Raw genomic sequence first — 10,618 nt, forward strand, 5'->3', positions numbered from 1 at the left:
TTCACATTTAAATCACACAAGTCAATAACCTTAATTTCTGACCAGGGTTTTAATGGTTCTATTATTTACTGGAAAAATCTTAATCCTTTGTCAAGTTGGGCATGAATCTGAGCTGAGAGCCACCTGAACAATCTGAAGAGAGAACACTGCTTTTCCTCCTCTGTACTTCATGTCTGCTGCCAAAATCCCCATTTTTTGCATACTTGTTTTAAATATTTAACTGCAGTAGCAGCAGGATTGCCACTATCATTCTGACTATACCTCTGTAAAGTAAATTTCAACTTGTATGGAAATAGTCACTTTCAATTTGATGCTACTTGTAGGATCCCTGTAATTGCAGAGCTGGTCTTACGCTACAAACTAATTTCTCATGGAAAATACCTTATTCTCTACAGTACATTAGTAAAGTCTAAGGATTGTATCACATATGACCAGAATCCTTTCCTAATGAAACTGCTTTTATAATGGTACTCCAGTGTCACGATACGACTATTCTGACCGTACACTCTCCCTGGTCTTCACTGACAGCGAGTCTCCACTTTGCTCAAGGCAACACTCCATGAATCTGCGACTTTAAAGTCCTCCAGCACCCCCTGCAAAAACAAGTAACTGCAGACTCTTGTTTGAAAACTTTCTCAAGATGGTAAATAATCTATTGCATTGGCAAGGGAAGTGGACTAAAACTTACAGATTTTAGGAATGACTAATCAGCTGCAGACAAAAAAGTAAAGTCATCGCCTAGGACAGATCAGCAACTGTAGAGGAATAATCAAAGGTTTTCATACTTGAGTTTCGGCAGCAAAATCTGCAGAAGCCAGAGTGACACTGAGAGAATCCTATCACGCCTGGACGCTGCACTGCCCTTCTGCAGCAGCAGGAACTCGGATTGCTGGCGCGCTCTGACAGAACACTGTTAGTTCCTCAGTCATTGTTAAATAAGTAAAATGAACTTATTGTTCAGCCTCTCTTCACACACCATATTAGTCACTATTTAATGTTTGTATCAAGAAAAAAAAAAGTTTAGCTAAGATGCTGTTCAGAAAACTTGGTCATTTTACCTTCTTTGACCATGCACATTCTTAGGTCATAAATCCAAGCAATACGGACTGTGAATTTTTTTGTTATTGTTAATTTATTGGGAACAACAACAAAATGTCAAGTTCAAAAAAAATCCAATGATTGACTTTTCAGCCTTAAAGTGTTACTTTTAACATACTGAAAATTAAATGATAGTTTACCCAAATGACTGGCAGACTACAACAAAAAAGCTGAACTTTCTTACTATAACAATACAAGCTATCTACAAACTACCTTAAAAGAGAGCCTTTCGGGTATGGAATTCCCTTCTGCATTTAATCAGTTCAAATGAGCTCATGTCCCCTGACTGGGCTCAATGGGAGATGAGAAAGCATTCAGGATCAACTGAGGCAAGGAAAAGCTAAAATACAGGGGGTGGACATGTCATTCAGATCGTGATTTTCTCACTCTGAAGTGTTTAAAGAAGGAAAGAAGTGTTTCTTTTTATAAACTTCCATAATAGTTAATATTATGTACTTTAAACATATGGCCAAATTACACAGGTAAGTTATGTAAATTTAAAAAAATACACAAGTCCCCAAAACACTAAAGTTTTCAAGGTACTACACCATACTATAATATTTTAAAAGTCTAGTAACTATTTCAGATTCAACACAAATGTGGTGAATTTCATTTAATAGCAGTAAGTGATCCTTATATAAACACAGTTATTGCAAGATGACTGACTCTACCCTTAACACATATTGTCCTTCAAACTCATGTTCCGGGGTCATAACTTTAAAGAATTGACCCAGTGCTTAAAGTTTCAGAATAGTCCAACTTGAAAATGTTGAACAACTCAAGGTACTCTTGACTGTGGCTGCTCAAACATCAGAATAATCAGAACACGTACTTATGTGAAAACATCATGCTGGTCTTTTTAGTTTCCTTCTTTCTGCTTAATTCATATCTTTCGCAATATGATTATTTCAGATGCCTCACTTCAGAAATGAGATAAAAAGCACACTGCATCATATATAACTACCTCAAGATGTCTTCAAAAGTGCTTAAAGGACACTTGCAACTACTAAGTGAAGAAACATCTTTATGGAATTTAATAAGCTAGTACTAAGAATTTATTTTTAATCAGAATTTTAATTCTATACTACCTCAGGACACAGTGAGTAAGCACCTTTCACAAAAGGTCTACCAAAGACAGCATAGATTCTATTTTTAGTACATTGTTATGATCAATAACTTCTATATAAGCAGTGCACAAAATGTTCAAGAAAGGCATCAAATTCCTTTGCAGAGCACAACTGACATTAAAGTGCACGCAGACATTAGCTGAAATCTCACATTTTGATTGTCTGATGCCCATTCTCTTCTTACAGAGGATGAGGTATCAGAAGCTGCTTGTTATAACAAATAGACTATGAACAATAACCCAGTAAGTAAAGAGATTACATTTAGAAATTATTTTCAAAGTAACATTACTTTCACAACTGGCTGAACTATCTGGATAAGCGATACATTACTTGCTGGCTTGTTCTGTGATGCTATGGGTTTTCATAGAATGGTTTGGGCTGGAAGGGACCTTAAAGACCATCCAGTTCCAACCTCCCTGCCATGGGCAGGGACACCTTCCACTAGACCAGGTTGCTCCAAGCCTCATCCAGCCTGGCCTTGGACACTTCCAGGGATGGGGCATCCACAGCTTCTCTGGGCAACCTGTCCCAGTGCCTCCCCACCCGCTCTGGGAAGAATTTCTTCCTGATGCCCAACTTTCTGATATTCTATGTAACAGCTAAAAATAACTTCCTCCTATAGGGATGTTCACACCATCCACTTGTTAAAATTCAACCACATTTAAAAAAAAAAAAATCTATGTAAAAAAGTTACAACTTACAAAGTAATAAGAAGTGAGACACTACTCCACGTAAATGGAGACATGGTCAACACCCACCACTAATAAAAGAGTGTGGCAGACCACATGCCAATATTATTCTAAGTCCCTTTTCCTCCTATGATGCCTTACTAAATTCCTTTTCTCTCTACCTACATCCATAACTACCCCTCCTCTCTCTTCTGCAAGCTAGGACCCCTTTCTCAGCCTGTTCTTGTATAGGATGTCTGGAGTGTGCCTTCCAGCTGGTCGGCTGGCCAACCAGTGACCAGAGCACTAACTGGTTAATCCCTGCATTTCATTTGATTAGCTGCCTAATTACACAGAACACACACTCCCATTGGTCAGTTACCCTAACAAGAGCACGGCCCAAGGACCAACGGTCATCAGCATCACACCTTCACACGATTCCGACGGAGTGAGCAGGCGCTTTGGCTCACGTGCGGCAGTCTGCATCACTGTATGCGGCAGCATCTCCCCAACATCTGGCTTTGGTTTCCAGATTTGTGATACCATTCAAAAATTACTGCAACATGATCATTGCCAGGGTAAATACTTGTTCCTCAGGTGTACTACTGCATGTCATAACGACCTCCTCAGCTGTACAGAAAACAAAATTAAAGACACCACAAAACACACAGGCGGATGAATTGAACGAAACCTCTCATAGCTTGAACAGCAGCAGGAACACCAGCATGATCATGATCTGGCCAATCGAGTGGTTTGGTGATTTCTGTAAGACTGGGGTTCTTTATATACTACATGGACTTGAAAAAGTGCTTATTAGCTTAAAAATATGCCTTGTATTTTATTACAAAATATAGTATTATTATAAAAAGCTTGTATTTTATTAAGGTCATAATTAGGAAACATAGATGTACATGTTCTTAGATGTAAGGAACAGCTCAAAATAAAAGTAACCAGTGTCAAAACACCAGTCCTTGGTACTAAACTTCGTGGCTTTCTCTCTGTCGCAATACTATTAACCTCAGTTCAGCTAGAACCAGGCTGCACTGAACTTGTTCTAACCATCCTGTCAGATTACAAAATCCGTGTTCTACAAGTTAGCTGCGCATGATGATTTGTTAACTATCTCGAACAAGTACGCTGCTATTCAAGCAAACAAAGAAAAACCTGCAAAGGCTATTAAAAGAAGAATGCAGACACTGCATGATTTTCATTATGAAAAGCCCTATTATGAGACTTCTGATACAAGGCTCATCTTAAAAGATTCAATTTCTCAACTGAAACTCCACATGAATAGAAGTTCCTCAGTTGGCAGGCACTTTCAGGAGTAACACTTTAATTTTGGAACAATCTTTAGGATAACAGTCATGGAAGCAGATCTTGAACTTTACATAAATACATGCTACATTTCTTGTGATGGCAAAATTTCTATGTGGACATAAATCTGATAAAATACAATATTTTTTTTTCTCCAGAAAGAAAGGTGTCTTTCCTCTACACAAGCTCAATGGAACAATCTCTTGAAGTTATTTTTCTTCATTAAATTAAGTTACTATTTATGTCTTTTTTTTTTATTGCTTCTGAGAGTCATCCTCACCTATGCCTGATGCTCTGTTTTCATGTTTTCTATTCTTCCAAACAGATTAAGTGATCACCTTAACACTTGGTCTGTATTATACGCACACACCACTCTTTCTGATAAAGGGATAATCTTTGTAACACCGTGTGTTAAATGGCACATTTTATTTCTTTACTGTACTAAGAGCTTCCTGCACACTCCCTTCTCAAATTACATGGATTTTCTTTTAAGATTAGGGCACACATTGTAACAGCAGCATATAATTTTCCTGCACAATAATTTTTTTCCAGTTGAAAGGTATCCTATAATATTATCAGCATCAACAGGAACAGACACCTGATTTTCAGCTAGACAAAGCTTATGCATTTGGTGACTCCAATCCCTGCAAAAAACATTTTCAAATACAGAGCAGCTACAAGAAAATTTGAAAAAAATCTGACAAATCATTCTCTGACGCCAAAGTGCCCCCCCCGCCCCCCATATCCTGGTTTTGTTACATTAAGTTTACCTCCTGTTAATCTCACACACACTCAGCACTGGAATATAAGCACTGACCTTCTTAAAAGCTGTATGGATTCCTTGAAAAGTATAGAGCACAAAACCTGTTTATCCATTTAAGACATCTTCGTGTTGAAACTACTCTGTGTATGTAACTGTGGATAAAAAGGCAGTATGTGGCCAGCAGGTCAAGGGAGGGGATTCTCCCCTCTGCTCTGCTCTCATGAGAGCCCAACTGGAGTGCTGCATCCCCACCATCAGAAGGATATAGACTGGTTGGAGCGAGTCCAGAGGAGACCACAGAGATGCTCCGCGGGCTGGAGCACCTCTGCTCTGGGGACAGGCTGGGAGAGTTGGGCTTGTTCAGCCTGGAGAAGAGAAGGCTCCGGGGAGACCTTATAGCACCTTCCAGTGCCTGAAGGGGCTACAAGGAAGCTGAGGGGGACTTTTTACAAGGGCCTGTAGTGACAGGACAAGGGGTAATGGGTTTAAATTGAAAGTGGGGAGGTTTAGATTGGATATCAGGAAGAAGTTCTTCCTGGAGAGGGTGGGGAGGCACTGGCACAGGTTGCCCAGAGAAGCTGTGGATGCCCCATCCCTGGAAGTGTCCAAGGCCAGGCTGGATGAGGCTTGGAGCAACCTGGTCTAGTGGAAGGTGTCCCTGCCCATGGCAGGGGGGTTGGAACTGGATGGTCTTTAAGGTCCTTTCCAACCCAAACCAGTCTATGATTCTAAACCCCAAATACCTGCAAACCATCAGCATGTTCCAAAGACATGATTAAACACCAAACTCCTACTACTCAGACAAAACATTAATTTCTCAAAATTTGTTGTTACAATAATAAAGTATCAAAATGATTCAGCTTTCACAGTCACATAAGTGCACAAGAAATAAAAAAAATAAAGTTACTATAAATAAATTGCAAGGAATTATTATAAATATGAACTTTTATTTAAATACTTAAAAGGTGAGGAAAAAAGGCAATTTAGAAAATATATCACTAGTTTTACAGTAAACAGCACAGGTTTGGCCTATCAAGTGAACACTACTCTTAAAGACAGAATTGACATTATCTGTAGTAAAATAATTCATTTAAGCTTATGTTGTGATGTGACCAAATAAAAAACTAAGTACAGCAAAGAAAAAGATGGCAAAACAGTAAGTAAGTGTATTCACTCTAGTAGGGTGCATATGTACAGTTTCATTTATTATGGGTTATTAACCTTTTCCATCATCAACCTGTTTAAATTGACAAAAACAAGTTATATTTTAAAAGTTAATCAGTTTTAGGCTAATTTGCCCTTATGAAATCACTCTTACAAACCTACAATTCAAGCAGTTTTAAGTGCGTACTACTTTGTATTAAGGTCAATCCCGAGATCTAACTGCAAATATAGTTATCTTTTGGATGACATATGGCAAGATCTCCAACTCTTTTTAGCTTTGGAAATTTGCATCTGCCTGTTCAGTCAGGATGCTAAGCATACATGTGTTGACAAATACAGAAAATAGCAGATGGCAAAAAGCAAATGTTCAGCATGAAGCACTGGGGATCATCTGAAGAAGGCTTGGACTCAGACATTTGCCATTTTTATTTTAACAGCAGAATTATGTTTAAAAATAAATTCCACCACCTATTATGCTTGATGCTAGTGAACATTTGTGATCAGAATATTCATAATTATGGAATGTCTGTCTAGTCGCAATTGGTATCCAAGATGCAAGTTGCTTTCTGAACTTTTGGATTTTAACAGAAGTAGCACAGTACGATTCTCCAAGAGGCTAACGTCTGCTGCTACTCATAAACCAGAAAACTTTCAGTGCTGACCATATAACTGGTCATGAAATCTTTTAACGAGCAATACATGGCTGCACTCATCTGCTATTCCAGCTTCTAAATTGGAGCTACTCTGGTAATTCACTGCTACAACAGTACATTAAAACACCTGCGTGTAAACCTCTTCTCAGCCCACACCACTACTACTACTTGTACCACCACCATCTTCAAAGAACCCAAATGAGCGCTGTCAGTTAGAGGTGTGAAGCTACCAAGAGCTCCAAGTACAAGCTTTACTCGGGGACCAAGGGAGTTACTTCACACGGATAGGGAAAACAGGCAAGAGGAGAGGTGCATCCAGTGCTACACGTTTTACTAACAGTGAACTGTGGATGCCTAGGGAATACTATCAGGATAGGACAAACATACAGCAACACCTCCCTTATATATTCCACCAACGTTCAGAAGTCCACAGCTCATGGATTTCAGAATTAGAGTGTTTTTCGTGTTAACATGCCAAGGTAGACTCTTCTTTCACAAACATCTAACAACTTCTTCAACCACAGAACCCCTTGGACTCCACACCATCTGTGGCAAGGACTCCCACACTCTCTATGCACTGTAGGAACGCCTTTTAGTGAACATACACACTGTAGTCTCCAGTCAATCCTACAGCCAATGAGTTTTTAAGGGGCATTAAAATAGTCATTGTTTTATTACCACTAGACTTTCACAGACCTTAGACTGGCTGTGCTAGATGTTGTATTAGTAAGCAGACAAACAAGTAGAGTCTTTAACAGCTCAGCGAAGAGATGAATAGAGACAGGACATATGGTAACAACAACCGACAAACAGCAGATCTGCCTTGGAGAAAACACCTACAAGTAAACATCAGTGTGGCTTTTTATTCAGAAAGAAGAGATCCAGCACTGAGAGGAAAAGAATACTCAGCCAAACAGCAAAAGGAAAAAACAAACAAACAAACCATATCTTCATTTTCTCTAATATTTCTCACTGACTTCTCAAATAATGAGTACTAACCATTTAGTTTGGAGATGCACAGATTCTAAAGAAAAGCTTCAATATTAAAATAATTTCTTCATCTTCTAAAACTACAGACAGTTATAGCTGCAAAACAGACAGCTGTAAACCCCAACAATTCTCACTCCATACACTTCAAAATAATTACATGGAAGTACAGTACTGTAATGCAAAGGGTCAGTTTCACTTTAAAACATCATATAGGAAAGGCACTATGTAGTTCCAGTTCTGTGGCAAAGAGCTCTGAACAATACTTTACGTGTGATTTTAATGCCATTATTATACATCGATTCATAGCTAAAGAAATACATGAATTCTATTGCTTCCATTGCAGTATTCAGTCTGAATTAGCTCCCTCTCTGAACAAGTGTTCTACACTCTGGTCCCCCTGTTGTTTTCATTAAGGACAAACAGATAATCATGAATGTTTTATTCTCATTTTACTAGTAATTCGGTAAAACAAAATACATTAGGAGGTCCAACACAGCTATGTCTGTTAAGAGTGGAACTTAGAAGAATCATTTTTTCTAATGTTTAACAGTGAGGACAGCAGGACTTATGTTGTCTACCTGCACGCAAACTTCCTGTAAAGTGTTGAAACTTAAGACTAAGTACACAGATCAGTTTCAGACAAAGAAATCAGCTAGCAGAAAGTGCTGAGAACTAGTAGATGTACAGCATGGCTGCTTAGAGAATTCAACTAAAGAGCGTCAAAAGGTGTAAATTTGGAATGTATTTCATACTGGGGAAATGATATTTAAAACACTTTTCACTGGGGCTAGAAATAGATGATAACAATAAAATTTAAAAACCACCCACCCAAACAACCAAAACCACTCCACCTCAAACTAAAAAAGAGCCCAACCCATGAATTAATTCCAACTCTAACAAAACTCAGTCTCCCATTGAATTCCCTTTACCTCACTTAAAAATCTCAACTTCTTATCATGTTCATCTGACACCTCAAACCAAGCAAAATCAGCCATGCACGCACTCCCTAATACCCTGCCCATACTTGACAGTCTAGCGAGCAGCTACCTACGGGAATATTTTATGAACTGAGTTCTGCCCACCTTCTTCCTTCTTCTCTACCAGGTTGCCAGTTTTCCAGAAACTTAGGAATCTCATTATCTTGGGACTTCTGTTTGTCTACCAAGTTTGGTAGAAAACTGTCAACGGTATCAAAAATAAACACCACATTTTCCTCAGAAAGCTAAGCCAAAGCATATTTTGAGGAAAACCCCCCTGAATTCAGGGAAAAAAGTAAAACAGAAGAACAGAGTACAGCTCTGAGATTCTTATACACGTGTAGCACGACTACAGGAAAAAACAAGGGAATTCAGAGTACATCAAGCCTTAAACATGACCAAAAACATGACTCCACGAAACAGCACCAGAAACCCTCAAATAAAGCCTAAATTGATATTAACATATTTTCCTGCTGTACATTTTCTATTCTATTACTGCAGAATGTCAGGATGAACTTGTTGCTCTTCTCATCTGGCCTTTATATATTCAAGGGTTGCACCCAGCACCCTGTAACTGCACAGGACAGTAAATACCACAAGCACCTATTAGCATGTTCCATGCCTGTGAGCTACAATGACCTTTTTTGAGTTGTACGCCTGATTATCAAGCGCCTGATGAACAAGTGTTTGGCTTAGTTCCTTCATGTTTTGCAAAGCTGGGAGACACCAGTGTTTTGGAACCAGAACACCACAACCCTTCTTTGAAAATACAGTAGTAACTCATCCACTCCCAGCTGTTTATTTCAGACTTCAACCAGCCTCAGTGAGCTGATATTATACACTTACTCTGATTAATCATGTTTCTACAAAACAAATGTAAAAACAAAACCTGCGATTACTAGCTCACTGGTTTGAAAAACTTCTTTGTGCACAATCTTAAATAACAAAAACATACTTACTAATAAAGCAAGTTTTTGGTACTTCCGTTTTAGTTCTGCTGGACTATCGGATGGCTGCGCACCCAGGATTTTGTACCAGTCCTTTCGCGTTACCCTTTCGAAGGCCATAGTCTGACCCTGAAATTACTGTCTTAGCACTGTGTAAGAAAATTAAAATAAATACAGTTACACTTTGAAAGAGAAACAGTTTAAAAAGGCAAAAATGAGGATGTGCGACAAAACACAGGATCCTGAAAAGGACTGCAGCCCTCAAGCACATCTACACCCCTGCATGAGATCCATAGTGAAAAAAAACCAGCTTAATTCACATTCCATGCCACAGACTGTCATATGTGAAGTCACTTAAGTTACGCTGCGTTTCCTGTCCCAGCTCCTTAGTATACCATGCTTCAGAAGCCGTCCATACACCTCTAAAATCAATTTGCATTTTAACTGCCTGAACTATTTTGAACCTACCCACATTATACATACACATTATACATAAACACTTTTTAAAAAATACACTTTTTGGTTTGAAACAATACCTTACCCAATATATGAAAAAAAAAAAAAAAAGAGACACTCAGAAGTGTGACATTTTGCCAATTCTGGAATGAGATACACGCAAAAAGACAAATAGTTACGGCTCGGGTTTTACACAGTGACATCCACAGTATGGACCATCCTTCATCCTGCTGGGTAAGCAGGCTTAACTTTTTTAATGTGAACAGTAGAATATACACAAACAAACAAGAACAAAAGCATATACAGTGAGCGCAGGTCCCCAAGTAAAACCGAACGAGTTGGGTGCTTTATATTTTTAGCCATCTATGGCCAAGCCAATGACCCAGAACGAAAAAAATAAACCCGAGAGTTGAATGCCAGTAACAGCACAGTAACACTTGAGCTTCAAGCAGATTCGAAGC

At 38.7% G+C, this 10,618-nt stretch overlaps 1 protein-coding gene across 1 annotated transcript in view; it reads right to left on the bottom strand.

Moving 5' to 3' along the window:
• The window catches only part of LOC104514663 (dnaJ homolog subfamily C member 24-like), a gene marked incomplete at its 3' end in the record, with an annotated part of 22,433 nt that extends 12,612 nt beyond the window's left edge, over positions 1-9,821 (bottom strand). The window contains exon 1 of the mRNA XM_010158406.1: positions 9,714-9,821. Coding sequence (XP_010156708.1) covers positions 9,714-9,821 — 108 coding nt within the window. The remainder of the gene's footprint in view (positions 1-9,713) is intronic.
• Positions 9,822-10,618: the final 797 nt, after the last annotated feature.

This window comes from Eurypyga helias, unplaced genomic scaffold (assembly GCF_000690775.1).
Source record: "Eurypyga helias isolate BGI_N326 unplaced genomic scaffold, ASM69077v1 scaffold19109, whole genome shotgun sequence".
Taxonomy (NCBI): Eukaryota; Metazoa; Chordata; class Aves; order Eurypygiformes; family Eurypygidae; genus Eurypyga; species Eurypyga helias.